This window comes from Schistocerca cancellata, chromosome 4 (genome assembly GCF_023864275.1).
Source record: "Schistocerca cancellata isolate TAMUIC-IGC-003103 chromosome 4, iqSchCanc2.1, whole genome shotgun sequence".
Taxonomy (NCBI): domain Eukaryota; kingdom Metazoa; phylum Arthropoda; class Insecta; order Orthoptera; family Acrididae; genus Schistocerca; species Schistocerca cancellata.
This window is the reverse complement of record NC_064629.1, coordinates 466,957,023-466,974,916: the sequence shown is the minus strand read 5'-3', so window position 1 is coordinate 466,974,916 and position 17,894 is coordinate 466,957,023. Positions and strand designations below refer to the sequence as shown.

The 17,894-nt window shown below is 47.1% G+C and overlaps 1 protein-coding gene across 4 annotated transcripts in view; it reads right to left on the bottom strand.

Annotated features, from left to right (window-relative positions):
* Nucleotides 1-17,894, bottom strand: part of LOC126183505 (carbohydrate sulfotransferase 5-like) — a 332,383-nt gene that overhangs the window by 78,867 nt on the left and 235,622 nt on the right. For all 4 annotated transcript variants that reach the window (XM_049925552.1, XM_049925553.1, XM_049925551.1 and 1 more), the window contains one exon: nt 15,999-16,144. In XM_049925552.1, coding sequence (XP_049781509.1) covers nt 15,999-16,144 — 146 coding nt within the window. The remainder of the gene's footprint in view (nt 1-15,998; nt 16,145-17,894) is intronic.

Genomic DNA, 17,894 nt, shown 5'->3' with positions numbered 1-17,894 from the left:
GGTTACAGTTAGATATAGTGGGAATTAGTGAGGTTCGGTGGCAGGAGGAACAAGACTTCTGGTCAGGCGAATACAGGATTATAAACACAAAAGCAAATAGAGGTAACGCAGGAGTAGGTTTAATAATGAACAAAAAAATAGGAGTGTGGGTAAGCTACTACAAACAGCATAGTGAACGCATTATTGTGGCCAAGATAGACGCGAAGCCCACGCCTACTACAGTAGTACAAGTTTATATGCCAACCAGCTCTGCAGATGACGAAGAAATCGAAGAAATGTATGACGAAATCAAAGAAATTATTCAGTTAGTGAAGGGAGACGAAAATTTAATAATCATGCGTGACTGGAATTCGGTAGTAGGAAAAGGGAGAGAAGGAAACGTAGTAGGTAAATATGGATTAGGGCTAAGAAATAAAAGAGGAAGCCGCCTGGTAGAATTTTGCACAGAGCACAGCTTAATCATAGCTAACACTTGGTTGAAGAATCATAAAAGAAGGCTGTATACATGGAAGAAGCCTGGAGATACTGACGGGTTTCAGATAGATTATATAATGGTAAGACAGAGATTTAGGAACCAGGTTTTAAATTGTAAGACATTTCCAGAGGCAGATGTGGACTCTGACCACAATCTATTGGTTATGAACTGTAGATTAAAACTGAAGAAACTGCAAAAAGGTGGGAATTTAAGGAGATGGGACCTGGATAAGCTGACTAAACCAGAGGTTGTACAGAACTTCAGGGAGAGCATAAGGGAACAATTGAGAGGAATGGGGGAAAGAAATACAGTAGAAGAGGAATGGGTAGCTTTGAGAGATGAAGTAGTTCAAAAATGGTTCAAATGGCTCTGAGCACTATGGGACTTAACTTCTAAGGTCATCAGTCCCCTAGAACTTAAAACTACTTAAACCTAACTAACCTAAGGACATCACACACATCCATGCCCGAGTCAGGATTCGAACCTGCGACCGTAGCGGCCGCGCGGTTCCAGACTGTAGCGCCTTTAACCGCTTGGCCACCACGGCCGGCAGGATGAAGTAGTGAAAGCAGCAGAGGCTCAAGTAGGTTAAAAGACGAGGGCCAGTAGAACTCCTTGGGTAACAGAAGAAATATTGAATTTAATTGATGGAAGGAGAAAATATAAAAATGCAGTAAATGAAGCAGGCGAAAAGGAATACAAACGTCTCAGAAATGAGATCGACAGGAAGTGCAAAATGGCCAAGCACGGATGGCTAAAGGACAAATGTAAGGATGTAGAGGCTTATCTCATTAGGGGTAAGATAGATACTGCCTACAGGAAAATTAATGAGACCTTTGGAGAAAAGAGAACCACTTCTATGAATATCAAGAACTCAGATGGAAACCCAGTTCTAAGCAAAGAAGGGAAACCTGAAGGATGGAAGGACTACATAGAGGGTCTGTACAAGGGCGATGTACTTGAGGACAATATTATGGAAATGGAAGAGGATGTAGATGAAGATAAAATGGGAGATATGATACTGCGTGAAGAGTTTGACAGAGCACTGAGAGACCTGAGTCGAAACAAGGCCCCGGGAGTAGACAACATTCCATTAGAACTACTGACAGCCTTGGAAGAGCCAGTCCTGACAAAACTCTACCATCTGGTGAGCAAGATGTATGAGACAGGCGAAATACCCTCAGATTTCAGGAATAATATAATAATTCCAATCCCAAAGAAAGCAGGTATTGACAGATGTGAATATTACCGAACTATCAGTTTAATAAGCCACAGCTGCAAAATCTTAACACGAATTCTTTACAGACAAATGAAAAAACTGGTAGAAGCCGACCTCGGGGAAGATCAGTTTGGATTCCGTAGAAATATTGGAACACGTGAGGCAATACTGAACCTACGACAGATTAAGGAAAGGCAAACCTATGTTTCTAGCATTTGTAGACTTAGAGAAAGCTTTTGACAATGTTGACTGCAATACTCTCTTTCAAATTGTGAAGGTGGCAGGGGTAAAATACAGGGAGCGAAAGGCTATTTACAATTTGTACAGAAACCAGATGGCAGTTAGAAGAGTTGAGGGACATGAAAGGTAAGCAGTGGTTGGGAAGGGAGTGAGACAGTGTTGTAGCCTATCCCTGATGTTATTCAATCTGTATATTGAGCAAGCAGTGAAGGACACAAAAGAAAAATTCGGTGGAGGTATTAAAATCCATGGAGAAGAATTAAAAACTTTGAGGTTCGCCAATGACATTGTAATTCTGTCAGAGACAGCAAAGGAGTTGGAAGAGCAGTTGAACGGAATGGATAGTGTCTTGAACGGAGGATGTAAGATGAACACCAACAAAAGCAAAACGAGGATAATGGAATGTAGTCGAATTAAGTCGGGTGATGGTGAGGGAATTAGATTAGGAAATGAGACACTGAAAGCAGTAAATAAGTTTTTCTATTTGGGGAGCAAAATAACTGATGATGGTCGAAGTAGAGAGGATATAAAATGTAGCCTGGCAATGGCAAGGAAAGCGTTTCTGAAGAAGAGAAATTTTGTAACATCGAGTATAGATTTAAGTGTCAGGAAGTCGTTTCTGAATGTTTTTGTATGGAGTGTAGCCATGTATGGAAGTGAAACATGGACGATAAATAGTTTGGACAAGAAGAGAATACAAGCTTTCGAAATGTGGTGCTACAGAAGAACGCTGAAGATTAGATGGGTAGATCACGTAACTAATGTGGAGGTATTGAATAGAATTGGGGAGAAGAGAAGTTTGTGGCACAACTTGACTAGAAGAAGGGATCGGTTGGTAGGACATGTTCTGAGGCATCAAGGGATCACCAATTTAGTATTGGAGGGCAGCGTGGAGGGTAAAAATCGTAGAGGGAGACCAAGAGATGAATCCACTAAGCAGATTCAAAAGGATGTAGGCTGCAGTAGGTACTGGGAGATGAAGAAGCTTGCACAGGATAGAGTAGCATGGAGAGCTGCATCAAACCAGTCTCAGGACTGAAGACCACAACAACAACAATAGAATACGTTCTTCCGGATTACAGTCTGGAGGATACAATAGTTGCCGAACGGGGTTAAAAGGTGTTCTTGAACAGTTTTATGAATATAAAAGAATTGGTATGAGGTAGCATGTCGGTCGAAAACCACCTTTGCGGAATGGTGTGCCAGGAGGTGCTGCTGCTTCATTGTAATTCACATCCCCATATCCCAAGTGTCGTAACGCAGGAGTCGGAGACACTCGAGCACTCGCCCTGTAGCCCTGATCTCTCCCCATGTGATTACCACGCCTTCAGTCCCTTAAAAAAGACTTTGAAGAGTCTACGATTCCTGTTGGACGAGGATGTACAGTAGGCAGTTACGGACTTCTTCACGCAGCAGGACACGGTGTTTTACCAAACGGGTATCTTCAACCTGCTGTGTCGGTTGGACGATTCCCTCAATCGTCACAACGATTTTGTCTGATTGGCATAACGACTTTGAACTTTACAGACTGCAAACGGAAACTTTTTGATCGCCCTTTATACACTCCTGGAAATTGAAATACGAACACCGTGAATTCATTGTCCCAGGAAGGGGAAACTTTATTGACACATTCCTGGGGTCAGATACATCACATGATCACACTGACAGAACCACAGGCACATAGACACAGGCAACAGAGCATGCACAATGTCGGCACTAGTACAGTGTATATCCACCTTTCGTAGCAATGCAGGCTGCTAGTCTCCCATGGAGACGATCGTAGAGATGCTGGATGTAGTCCTGTGGAACGGCTTGCCATGCCATTTCTACCTGGCGCCTCAGTTGGACCAGCGTTCGTGCTGGACGTGCAGACCGCGTGAGACGACGCTTCATCCAGTCCCAAACATGCTCAATGAGGGACAGATCCGGAGATCTTGCTGGCCAGGGTAGTTGACTTACACCTTCTAGAGCACGTTGGGTGGCACAGGATACATGCGGACGTGCATTGTCCTGTTGGAACAGCAAGTTCCCTTGCCGGTCTAGGAATGGTAGAACGATGGGTTCGATGACGGTTTGGATGTACCGTGCACTATTCAGTGTCCCCTCGACGATCACCAGTGGTGTACGGCCAGTGTAGGAGATCGCTCCCCACACCATGATGCCGGGTGTTGGCCCTGTGTGCCTCGGTCGTATGCAGTCCTGATTGTGGCGCTCACCTGCACGGCGCCAAACACGCATACGACCATCATTGGCACCAAGGCAGAAGCGACTCTCATCGCTGAAGACGACACGTCTCCATTCGTCCCTCCATTCACGCCTGTCGCGACACCACTGGAGGCGGGCTGCACGACGTTGGGGCGTGAGCGGAAGACGGCCTAACGGTGTGCGGGACCGTAGCCCAGCGTCATGGAGACGGTTGCGAATGGTCCTCGCCGATACCCCAGGAGCAACAGTGTCCCTAATTTGCTGGGAAGTGGCGGTGCGGTCCCCTACGGCACTGCGTAGGATCCTACGGTCTTGGCGTGCATCCGTGCGTCGCTGCGGTCCGGTCCCAGGTCGACGTTCACGTGCACCTTCCGCCGACCACTGGCGACAACATCGATGTACTGTGGAGACCTCACGCCCCACGTGTTGAGCAATTCGGCGGTACGTCCACCCGGCCTCCCGCATGCCCACTATACGCCCTCGCTCAAAGTCCGTCAACTGCACATACGGTTCACGTCCACGCTGTCGCGGCATGCTACCAGTGTTAAAGACTGCGATGGAGCTCCGTATGCCACGGCAAACTGGCTGACACTGACGGCGGCGGTGCACAAATGCTGCGCAGCTAGCGCCATTCGACGGCCAACACCGCGGTTCCTAGTGTGTCCGCTGTGACGTGCGTGTGATCATTGCTTGTACAGCCCTCTCGCAGTGTCCGGAGCAAGTATGGTGGGTCTGACACACCGGTGTCAATGTGTTCTTTTTTCCATTTCCAGGAGTGTATTTAAATACACAGGAGAAGGGGTAAAAGCCAAACACTGTTGTTCAGTGACAATTATACATACATTTGCTTCACCAGCAATTTAAAAAGTTCCGCCTTCTGGCACTAGACGGGCCAATTGGTCCCGACCGACCGCCGTGTCATCCTCTGCCAATGGCATCATTGGTTGCGATATGGAGGGCCATGTGCTCAGCACCCCGCTCTGCCGGTCGCTGTACGGTTTCATGACCTTGGAACAGCTCTAAGCTGGTCGAATTGCACCTTAGTTGGTCTCACGAGGCTGAGTTGAATCCGTACCATTCATCCCAGCAGCATAAAAGTCCTGGCAGTACCGGGAATCGAACCAATTCCCCCATCCCTCTACCCCCCCTCCCTCCCCTCCCAAGCCCAGTATAGCAGTTTGCCGTTCTGAGCACTCAGCTACGGAGGCGAACATACGATCGAATCATCGGAGTTCAGCGCTTAATCCATGGCTCAGCTCAATAATATAATGGTCTCCTGGACTCGGCTGTTTCGTTTTATCAGAAAAATACAGTGTGGTGGCTACATTTTGTTGTTAGAACTTTGCCCCTCCTATATTCTGACGCCTTTAAAAAACTAATCGCTCTGGTAGGCCAAGTTTCTCATTATTTCTTTGCTATTCTTGACTTCCAGCTCCTCAAGAACAAAACTGGACAGTGTCTCAGGTTTTATAATTTGTTTGTACCGTTCACAATACAGAGAGACAGCTGCCTCGTAGCATAATTATGTAGATAGTCCACAGGAAACTAAAATAACTACTATCCACCTTTTTTTTCCTTTCTGGAGAATATATTCCAGTTCCATTTAGCATTTAGCAGGTTCGAATCCTGCCTCGGTCATGGATGTGAGTGATGTCCTTAGGTTAGTTAGGTTTAAGTAGTTCTAAGTTCTAGGGGACTGATGACCACAGCAGTTGAGTCCCATAGTGCTCAGAGCCATTTTGAAGTTCCATTTACTAGTGAGCCGCATCCCATATCCTGTATTTTACAAACCAACAATTTACGATACTGGAAGCACATTTCGTCGCTTTTTTCGTAGCCATTCTCCCTTTTCTTCTTTTGAATGTCGGTTACCTTAATATCCATTGACAAATCACAGTAACCTCATAATGTATTACTTTTCTACTACCTCTTTCTACGCATGCATTACGAAGTAACAAACTGTACCACTTGTAGTGGAACAGGGATGTAACTGTTCACGTGACTCAAAATGTTCCTTCATCAAGCATATCTACAACTGACTTTTTACAGTAATAAACACCGACTTGTTTTGGAAGACGCATCAGTAAAAGTGCTGGAAAATTTTCTGTTGCAAATACTGCTTCATGGGATCAGTAAGAAGTATTCTGGTTTTCATACTATGAACTCAATGGAGACTACTCCACTTAAATACATCGCCACCATAATAATGAACGTGACTGGGGAGTCGGAAAAACAGTGGGACTACTCTGTGCTGCCCAAGGAAACTGGAAGGCCGCAAGGTTTACATGATAGCCTGAGTAGCAAATTCAGAAAGTAATATCATCTAAAGGGAAAATTGAAACCAAAGACTGCTTTTAGGAATTAGAACGTCATATTATTTTTCTGGTATTCTACGTCTACAGTTACAGTATGTAAATCACTGAAGTGCATACGAGACGGTTTTTCCCATTGTACCACGAAGTAGGGCTTCTTCGCGCATAGAACGCGGGAAGAATGACTGCTTGAACTTCTATGTGCGCCCTCTAATTAGTGTAATCTTCCATATTAAACAGAGAACAGGGAAGGAACGGGAAGGGCTGGATGGGAATTCGTGACTTCCAGCCGCACGGGCTATTGTGGTAATGCAATGGCGAAAGCTGAAAATTTGTGCCGGACCGGTACTCAAGTCCGCCTTTTTTTTTTTTTTTTTTTTTTTTTTTTTTTTTTTTTTTTTTTTTTTTTTTTTTTTTAGGCTCCACCACACGCAGCTTGAGGAGACATCCGAAATACGACTGAAAACAATGGGACCCTAGGGGTCTCAAACTCGCGACCCTACATCTCCATTTCGCAACGTTTACCACTTTTTTTTTTACTTTCCTTTTCCAGTTGCTGCCTGCAACAGTATTTTGTTTATTTTTTTTAATATAAAAAAAAGATCAACAAGGCCACCGAAATGAAATAAACTTTGTAACAATACATATGGAAAAGGGCCATGACAAGGACTGGTTAACTCAACCGTTACCTTGACGACGAAATACAGGATTTAACATTTTGGCGAATAATTCGTGATGCCGTGGCAGGTGCAAATACTTCCAATATGCAGTGACCATATATCGGCGGCAGGAGAAGGGGTTCCTGCCGCACCGCTTGGGGCCATCCGGACAAGGACCCTGACCGATCCAATTTCCAACCTTTCGCACGTGCAGTGCACCGTTCCTCGTTCATTAATTCCCACTCGTAAATTATTGATTCCTGTAAGAGTTCGGACGATATTAACGTATCCGCACTCAAACAAATGTCAAGGAGCCGTCACGCTCCAAGAGTTCCGGAACCTGTACATAAAATTGGAATAGAGATCAACATAAACATCATTTCCGCACCTTTTTTTTATTGCTCATGAAAACCACACATTGCATGTTGTACCACCATGTAGCTAGAACTTCAGAGGTGGTCGTCCAGATTGCTGTGCACACCGGTACCTCTAATACCCAGTGTCATGGCATCTTGCATTGATGCATGCCTATATTCATTTTGGCATACTATCCACAACTTCATCAAGGCACTGTTGATCCAGATTGTCCCCCTCCTCAACGGCGATTCGGCGTCGATGCCTTAGAGTGGTTGGTGGGTCGCATCGTATATAAACAGCCCTTTTCAATCTATGCCAGGCATGTTCGATAGGGTTCATGTCTGGAGAACATGCTGGCCACTCTAGTCGACCGATGTCGACATCCTGAAGGAAATCACTCACAAGATGTGCACGATGGTGGCGCGAATTGTTATCCATGAAGACGAATGCCTCGCCAATGTGCTACCGATATGGTTGCACTATCGGTCGGAGGATTGCGTTCACGTATCGTACAGATGTTACGGCGCCTTCCACGACCACCAGCGGCGTACGTCGGCCCCACATAATGCCACCCCAAAACAGCAAGGAACCTCCACCTTGCTGCACTCGCTGGACAGTGTGTCTAAGGCGTTCAGCCTGACCGGCTTGCCTCCAAACACGTCTCCGACGATTGTCTGTCTGAATGCATATGCGACACTCATCGGTGAAAAGTACGTGATACCAATACTGAGCGGTCCATTCGGCATGTTGTTGGGCCCATCTGTACGGCGCTGCACGGTCTCCTGGTTGCAAAGATGGACCTCGCCATGGACGTCAGGAGTGAAGTTATGCATCATGCAGCCTATTGCGCACAGTTTGAGCCGTAACACTACGCCCTGTGGCTGCACGAAAAGCATTATTCAGCGTGGTGGCGTTGCTGTCAGAGTTCATCCGAGCCATAATCCGTAGGTAGCGGTCATCCACTGCAGTAGTAGCCCTTGAGCGGCCTGCGCGAGGCATGTCATCGACAGTTCCTGTCTCTCTGTATCTCCTCAATGTCCGAACAACATCGCTTTGGTTCACTCCGAAACGACTTCACATTTCTCTTCTTGAGAGTCCTTCCTGGCACAAAGTAACAATGTGGACGCGATCGAACCGCGATGTTGACGTCTGGGCATGGTTGAACTACAGACAACACGACCCTTGTACCCCCTTCCTGGTGGAATGATTGGAACTGATCGGCTGTCGAAGCCCCTCCGCTGCTCATGCATGGTTGTTTACGTCTTTGGGCGGGTTTAGTGACATCTCTGAAAAGTCAAAGGAACTGTGTCTGTGATACAACATCCACAGTCAACGTCTATCTTCAGGAGTGCTGGGAACCGGGGTGATGCAAAGCTTTTTTGATGTGTGTTTTTGAGTGGTGTCTTTTCTGTTGGACAATCAACAATTCGCGAGCAGAATAAGTCGGAAATTTGAGCCGGTTAGGGACGGTGTCTGGATGGCCGAAGCGGTTAAGGCAACTGCTGATGAGAATTACTGAATCCTGCTTCGAGTCCCGTTCCGGCACGAATGTTCAACTTTCGACATTGCATTACTTCAATGCCCTCTGCGGCTGGAAGTCACGGATTGCCACCCACCCCTTCCCTTTCTTTCCCCATTCTCTATTTCATATAAATGTATGCACCAGCCGTGTCATCACGAGTGGTGTCTGTAGGACAAGTCCTAAACGACAGACACCACTCAAATATATAGTCTAATCTCGTCTCCGCGTCTCCTATGGGAGCCAAACATAGCGGTTGTAGTACATTCCTAGAGTCCTCACTTAAAGCTGATTCTTGAAACTTTGTAAGCAGGCTTTCACCAGATAACTTCTTGGCAGGTTAAAACTGTGTGCCCACCGGGACTCGAATCTGAGAGCTTTACCTTTCGCGGTCAAATGCTCTACCGACTTTTATATATGTATATATATTAAGGAATGGACGGGTGGGGGCTCAGGATGCAGAGTAGGCCGGGGTCGAAACCCGAGGCCTGGCCACAGTGTTCCCCTCCCCGCCACCAAGCCTATGGAGCACAGGAAAGTGAGAGATTCAGGAATCGACATAAATGGAACGTTTTGTTGTTTATTTATTTCCATGTTATGTCGTAACTTTCACTGTTATTATGAAATTATGTGGAACGTACTTCATCCACACAGAAAAAATAAAGTCTGTGCAAAAGAAACTGAAAAAGAAAAAGATAAATAAAATCCGCGCATTTACGGCGCGCTCTCCCATCCGCGGAGGTCGGAGGTTGAATCGATCATAGGCGGCATAAGCTCAGACACCGCCTGAGGAGGGGTTGGTGCCCTCAGCTGGAGGCACCCCCCCCCCCCCCCCCCCAACCTGAGTGGGGGATCTAACAAAGAACCCTCGATGACAGCTGGCAAATAATGTTCGGTAGCGTGGGGTATGTTCCAGTGCTGCATGGGCTGTTTGTAAATAGGTCCAGAAGTCGTGACGGGATTTAGGTCCCTCACGGAGTAGGTATCCTAACACCAACCCCTTGGCCCACGTAATGGCATGAAATTTGGTGGCGAGAAAATGTTTGTCCTCTGAGTATAGAAACATTCGCGGTTCGATCGTGTGTGGTGGCACTTGGAGATAGAAGGCAGTGATCTGCTGCACGAAGTCCGCAGCTCGTGGTTGTAGCGTTCTCGCTTCCCACGCCCGGGTTCCCGGGTTCGATTCCCGGCGGGGTCAGGGATTTTCTCTGCCTCGTGATGACTGGGTGTTGTGTGATGTCCTTGCGTTAGTTAGGTTTAAGTAGTTCTAAGTTCTAGGGGACTGATGACCATAGATATTAAGTCCCATAGTGCTCAGAGCCATTTTTTTGCTGCACGAATCGCCAGACGTCGTGTGAAGAGGCGCAGGTCAGACGGTGGTCATCAGTGTCGAGTTGCTGGCAAAGGAGTCAAAGAGGGGAATCCGACAAACCAGTGTTGTGCAGTCACTGTTTTGTGGCAAATTTACTGTTGACTATATGATACCTCATTGCCCAGACATATGGTATTTCACGCTATGTACTGCTGGATGGTGGGATGTTTGGTCTCCATCATATTATGGGGAACACAGTGCAAAAGTAGGCCGTAAAAATCCTTGGTCCTGGGTGGACACATATCTCGGAGACTGGTGAGTTTGTCACTGTAGTCGACGAAAAAGGTCAAAATGTGAGGCAAATGAGTCACGATGTGACAGACACACACTGGTGGAGGGGTGGACGCAGGTAGGAGGACCTCAAGTAAGTTGCGTGTTACAGATGTGCCCCATCTGGTCCCCTATCTTCTCATGGTACTCATATACAAAACCGCAGCTTGCATACAGACACTGACGAGTCCGAGGCCACCATGGAGAACCTGCACGATGTGGACCAATTTTGAGGCCACATACCCATTGAGAAACGTAATGCGTTGAAGTGTGTCCTGGTGGCGCAGGAGATTCTGGCGGATAATGTGTAACAGGCGATGGAAATTCGTTGCCGCTGTGCGTGTGACGGTGGGATAAAGGTAATGCCGAGGTACTGGAACGTCATCACGAGTGGCAGGGGTGCCACTTCACCTTTCTGGAGGCCTTGTCCAATGTACATTGCGGAAGATTTGGCGACATTCATGGCATTGCCAGCGGCAGCCCCATAATGTGTAATCAATTTGAGGACTGCTTGAATCTCAGAGCTCGAGAGGATGAAGAGGGGGAGGTCATCAGCATATGGGCGACAGCGGAAAGTACGATGGCGAAGGGTGAGGCCCGAGAGCTCGGTTGCTTGGCCCCCGATGAGGGGCTCTAGGGCAAAAGCATACAGGACTGTAGAGAGGGGTCACCCTTGCCGAACTGAATGGCGGATCGGTACTGGACGTGCTAAATGTCCATTGACTTGGACTCGTGAACTAGCACTGCTGTAAAGTCGCTGGAGGACGTCGTTGAACGGAGGGGGGATGCCCATGCGGGCTGCCACCAAAAACATAAAATGGTGGTGCACTTTATCGAAGGCGCTATCGAAATTACAGTGACGACTGCTGCACGGCGTCTGCAGGCTGCCGCCATCATAACTAAGTGGCGGCATTCCCTTGTGGCAGTCTGTATGTTAACCTAGCCCCCCAGGGCGTCGTTTGCTCTGACGAGAGGACGTGAGGGATTATTGTTCAGAGACGCACCAGTAAGCGGGCGAAAATCTTGTAATCAGCAATGAAAAGGGTTAAGGGTCTATAGCTCATGACCGTCAAATCAGAGGCTGGTTTGTGGACCAGAATGATGATGCCCTCAACAAAGGCGGGGACTGCTTTGACATGTGTCATCTGGTCTTGAAACATATTCATCCACCACACTGCCATGAGTTCCCAGAAGGCTCAGTAAAATTCAGCTGGTCGCTCGCCTTAGTTCTTTTCCGTTCCAACTGGTTGTCTGGGGTTGGCCGCTGAGTATCCAAACCTTGGAGAATCTTATACTAGGAGTCAACAGTGTTGCGATATCTGTCGGCCAAGTCCTTCCTGTATCTCATCAGTGTTCTCCAGATCGCTGGTTCGCCACAGTCCATCCACCACGCCAATGACGAGCTGCACATGGGAAGGTGCCGTTTCCAGGCTTCCCAAGTCTCGATGACTTGCTGGCGACAAGTCAGGTCATGCAGATGAGAAGCATTTAGTTTCCATGGCGTACAGCTGCGCCATACAGATTGGAGTGGAAGAAGAACCACAATGGTCAGAAGAGGCCACTGGACAGCGTTTGGTGCCCTGCATCACAGATCTAAGATTCTGTGAGACATAAATATGCTATCTAGGTGGCTTGTGGAATGATTGGTAAGAAAGGTATGGCCAGAACAGTCGCAATTTTGGACTTCCCTGGTATCTTGGAACAGGAGGTCCTGCACCACTATATGTGGTTCCTGACATGTAGTATAGTGTGTAACATGAACTTTTGGGTGCAGAACGCAGTTAAAATCACCTCTGAGCAGGCAGTGTTTGTATCGCCCTAAAAATAGTGGGGCGATGTTCTCAGAATAACGCTGTGCCCATTCATGTAGTTGGTCAGTGCCCAAAGGGGGATAGACATTAATGACGCGAGTCCCCATGGCAGTGAGTGCCATGCCCCGAGCTGACGGAAGGAAGATGACATTGGTGACAGAAATCCCGTCGCAGACGTAGATGGCCAGTCCACAGCCCATGGGATCGCTCATGGAGGAATGTGCATATAGCCACTGATATTCGGGAGACTGGCCAAGTGAACTTCCTGCAGGAGGGTGGTTCAAAATGGTTCAAATGGCTCTGAGCACTATGGAACTTAACTTCTGAGGTCATCAGTCCGCTAGAACGTAGAACTACTTAAACCTAACTAACCTAAGGACATCACACACATCCATGCCCGAGGCAGGATTCGAACCTGCGACTGTAGCGGTCGCGCGGTTCCAGACTGTAGCGCCTAGAACCGCTCGGCTACCCCGGCCGGCGCAGGAGGGTGAAATCAATATCAGAAGCCCAGAACATCTCCTCCATAAGGCGGATTTTCACCCTGGAACATATAATGTTGTTGATGGTTGCTATCTGATAGGCGTGGTGGCAGATCAATGGAGGCTGGTCCACTTTGGCGTTAGCGGAAGGACGTGGGTGTCGTGGTGGAACGTCATCCCATTCGCCCCCAAGGGGTTCTGGGGAGAGTATGGCTAGTGGAGCAGCACCGACGGCGCAGGGTTCCGTAACGGCTCCTGCTCCTCGACCTCCTCGTCGTACCATACCGTAGAGGCGGGCACTGGTGTATAGTCTACTTTGTCGTCAGATGATGGAGTAGTGGTTCGTGGTGTAGTTTCGGCTGTGCTATGTTCATTAAATAGTTCAACGTCCCCATGGTGCTTTGGGGGTGGATGTAGCTGTGCTTACAATCGACTCCTTCGGTAGTGGCGGATTCGGGGGCGTCGTTCGGGTCGATGGCGGTCTCGTCCTCGACCTGCAAAGTCACCTCTTGACCGGAAACGTTGCGGAGACTACCCTTGCGACGTTTCGGAGAACGTTGTTTCCTTACACGACCTCATGTGTCCATCGACGAAAGGGAGTCGCGTAGATCTGGCATGAAAGCCGCCCTAGAGACGCTGAGCGAGTCGATCTCCATCGTGTTGCCGAGGGTTGGGTCAGCGGCCGGTCGCGTAGGCACCGTCGGAGCGGGTTCGATGGCCGTCGGGGTATTGTCGGGCTCATTTGTGGCGTCCGGGCGGCGTTGCAAGATGATAGGAGAAGCAAAAGCAGCGGCGCAGGTCACCAGTAGCACCGTAGGTCGCGACGCAGACGGTTCTACGGCGGCTGGAAGTTGCGTAACACGCCGTTGTAGGCATTCGGATGTAACTAAGGTGGCCTTCTTTGCTGCATCGGGAACAGGTCTGAGGCTGGCCGTCATATATAATTATTTCACGGCATCCGCACAGCTGAAGTATGATGGGACGTGACTTCGGAGATCAATGGTGACCTGTCGGGCGCCGTTTAGAACACGGTATGTATGACACTGTCCAATTCTCCGCAGTATGGCCGTGGACTGTGCCGTATTGCCAGCCGGGGTGGCCAAGCGGTTCTAGGCGCTACAGTCTGGAACCGAGCGACCGCTACGGTCGCAGGTTGGAATCCTGCCTCGGGCATGGATGTGTGTGATGTCCTTAGGTTAGTTAGGTTTAAGCAGTTCGAAGTTCTATGGGACTGATGACCTCAGAAGTTAAGTCCCATAGTGCTCAGAGTCATTTGAACCATTTGTGCAGTATTGGTGGAGTGCTGCAGGAAGTTCGAATGGCAATTCGAAAATGCGTATCGTACGCATACATAAGCCCGCTTGGTCGACGGTTACCGCCCCAACATTGCCATCAGCATGACAGAAGGCAACCCCTGTTTGGTCTCGCGTAGGGTGCTTTCGCACGCCGCGTCATTAATGATTTTAACATAGACCGTGCGGCTGGTCCCGGCGGAGGTTCGAGTCCTCCCTCGGGCATGGTTGTGTGTGTTTGTCCTTAGGATAATTTAGGTTAAGTAGTGTGTAAGCTTAGGGACTGATGACCTTAGCAGTTAAGTCCCATAAGATTTCACACACATTTGAACATTTTTGAACATAGACCGTGCTGCTCACGATCGACAAATGTATTCCGATAATATCGGTAGCCGGCATCTTCACTTCCTCTCGCACAAAACGCTCCACCTCGAGCGCTCTGGGTCAGGTATAATCGTTGCAGAAAGTAAATCGGGGTGTACGGTTCGCCATGTATCGTAGACAGTAAGCCGGCACGGAACCAACGGCCGTCAGAATGTAAACACGACGAGCTCGCGCTCCGCACACGGAATCACTGGCGTGTCCGCTGTGTTGCCCTTACAGCTTTACTTCTGGCAGTACCTCATCTCCTACGTCCATTCATAGAAGTCCTCTGGCACACCTCAAATGGTTCGAATGGCTCTAAGCATTATGGGACTTAACATCTGAGGGTATCAGTTCCCTAGACTTAGAACTACTTAAACCTAAGTAACCTGAGGACATCACACACATCCGTGCCCGAGGCAGGATTCGAACCTGGGACCGTAGCAGCAGCGTGGTTCCGGACTGAAGCGCCTAGAACCGCTCGGACACAGCGGCCGGCTCTTGCACACCTTCTCCGTTATATCCTTTCTTCCTCGAGTATTAGTTTCGAAAGATGGGCACAACTTTTGTGAAGTTTGAAAAGGGAGAGAGAGGACTGGCAGAAGTTTAAGCTCTGTTGGCGGGTCGTGAGTCTTGCTTGGACAGCCCAGTCGATAGAGTACTTGCCCACGAAAGGCAAAGGTCACAAGCTTGAGTCCCGGCCTGGTACACAGGTTTCATCTGCCGAGAAATTTGATGTCAGTGCACACCCAGCTGCAAAGTGAAAACTTATTCTTTCACGAGATTGTTTGCATCTATCTTGAAGCGTCTGCCAACTCCGTGTCGCTCTCCCACGCGCCCAACAAACCTGTGACCACTCCTGCTGCCATTCTTTGTCTACGTTCAATATTCGATATTGTATGATACTTAGCAAATTGCAGCTTATTGTCTGCTGCGAAACGATGGGCACCTCCCTCCAAGTCGTAAACGTGTAGAAAGTCATAAAGCAATAGTTTTCAACATTAAAGGCGAATGCTGTGTTGGTTCCCAGCCAAATCAGTGAAGCATATCACTACATCACGAATTTCTTTTCCTGTGTATTTCACGATTTTTAGCTAGCCTTAAAGGTCTGGGATGAGCACAGATCGACTGATCCCACACTGTAGAACAATGAAATATTCTAATTAAAAACATTCATTTTTAACTGAATCAGAATCACACTGCAAATAAACACTTACTATTCTAAGACACATATATTCTTTTCTGTGCTTGGTTATTATCAAGGACAAACGTCATGTAAAGTCACAACAAAAACAAATGAGACAGTGTTCAGGATTTGCCTTGTCAGCGTCCATAAGCAGTTAATAACTGGTAATAACGAATTAACTACAAATGACATCACAAATATGCACATATGCGATAGATCATCAGAGGAGAAGTTACCTTGCTGTCACGTTGTATAGTCCGTTTGGGTACTGGTAGTCCTCCATCTCTGCACCTATGATTTGCCTCATTTCTGAGACCACGTCACTGATCTCCTTCGTGTAGTTTACGGGTTCATCGATATCAATTTCATTGCTGGACCATTGCTGTACAGACAAACATGACAAAAATTAGAAAGAGATCTTAAAATTTCTTAAAAAGTTCTTGTCAGTCATCATATGATGATTTAAATTTAAAAAACGTTTTGGACGTCCTTAAGCAAATCATTTCTGAAAATTTTACACTAAGTGTCATAACAAGTATGGAAAGAAACTAATACACAGTTTGACATACTTTCTTTGATTTCTTTCTATAACGTTCTGCGGATTTATGTTCTGGGATTACTCATTCTTAAGTAGGATAAGGATACTGAACGGATAATTCAGTACGTAAGGGGAGATAAAAATCTAATGGTCACTGGGGATTGGATTGCGGTTTTAGGGGAAGGAGAAGAAGAAAGGGTTACGGTAGAGTATGGGTCTGGCAGTAGGAATGAGAGAGAAGAAAGACTAATTGAGTTCTGCAATAAATTTCAGATGGTAATAGCGAATACTCTGTTCAAGAATCACAAGACGAGGAGCTATTCTTGTATAAGGCCGGGAGATACAGGAAGATTTCAGTTAGATTACATCGTGCAGAGATTCCGAAACCAAGTATTGGATTGTAAGACATTCGCAAGGGCAGATATAGACTCAGATTACAATTTCGTAATGATGAAGAGTAGGCTGAAGTTTAAGAGACTAGTCAGAAAGAATCAATGGGCAAAAAAGCAAGATGCGTAAGTACTGATGAATGAAGAGATACACTTGAAGTTCTCTGAGGCTGTATATACTGCGGTAATGAATAGCTTAGTAGGCAGTTCAGTTGAAGAGGAATGGATATCTCTAAAAAGGTCAATAACAGTAGTTGGAGAGAAAAACGTAGGTACAAGGAAGGTAACTACGAAGAAACCATGGGTAATAGAAGAAATACTTCCGCTGATCGACGAAAGATGGAAGTACGAAAACGTTCAGAGAAATTCAGGTATACAGATACACAAGTCACTTAGGAACGAAATAAATAAGAATTCCAGGGAAGTTACGTCGAAATGGCTACATGAAAAATGTGAAGAAATCGAAAAAGAAATGACTGTCGGAACGACTGACTCGGCATAAAATAACCTTCGGTGACATTAAAAGCAAGGGCGTTAATAAAGAGGGCGAGGGGAGTTCCACTGTTAAATGCAGAGGAAAGCTTATCTGTTGACGTGTTAGAAGAAGAACCAGGAGTCGACTGGAAGAGATAGGGGATCCAGTATTAGAATCAGAATCTAGAAGAGCTTTGGAAGACTTAAATAAGCCACATGGAATAGATAATATTCCATCGGAATTTCTAAAATCATTGGGGTAAGTAGCATCAAAATGATTATTCACGTTAGTGTGTAGAATGTATGAGACTGGCGATATACCATCAGACTTTGGGCAAAACATCATCCACAGAATTCTCAAGATTGCTAGAGCCGACAAGTTCGAGGAGTATCGCACAGTCAGCTTAATTGTTCGTGCATCCAAGTTGCTGACAAGAATAATGTACAGAAGAAGGGACAAGAAAATTGAAGATCTATTAGATGACGATCAGTTTGACCGATCTGTAAGTAGGACCCAAGACAAGGCCAATTATTTCTGTAGTTGGCACGGATTCATCGAGATTGGGCCGTGCATGAATGGAAACGTGTCGCCTGGTCGGATGAAGCTCAGTTCCTGTTACACCAGGTCGATGGTCGTGTCTGGATACGCCACTAGCCAAGTCCGCCGTTGTTCGAAACAAGTACCGCACTACTGACGCAGGCTACGCTAAGGGGGACATTCACCTGGGCTT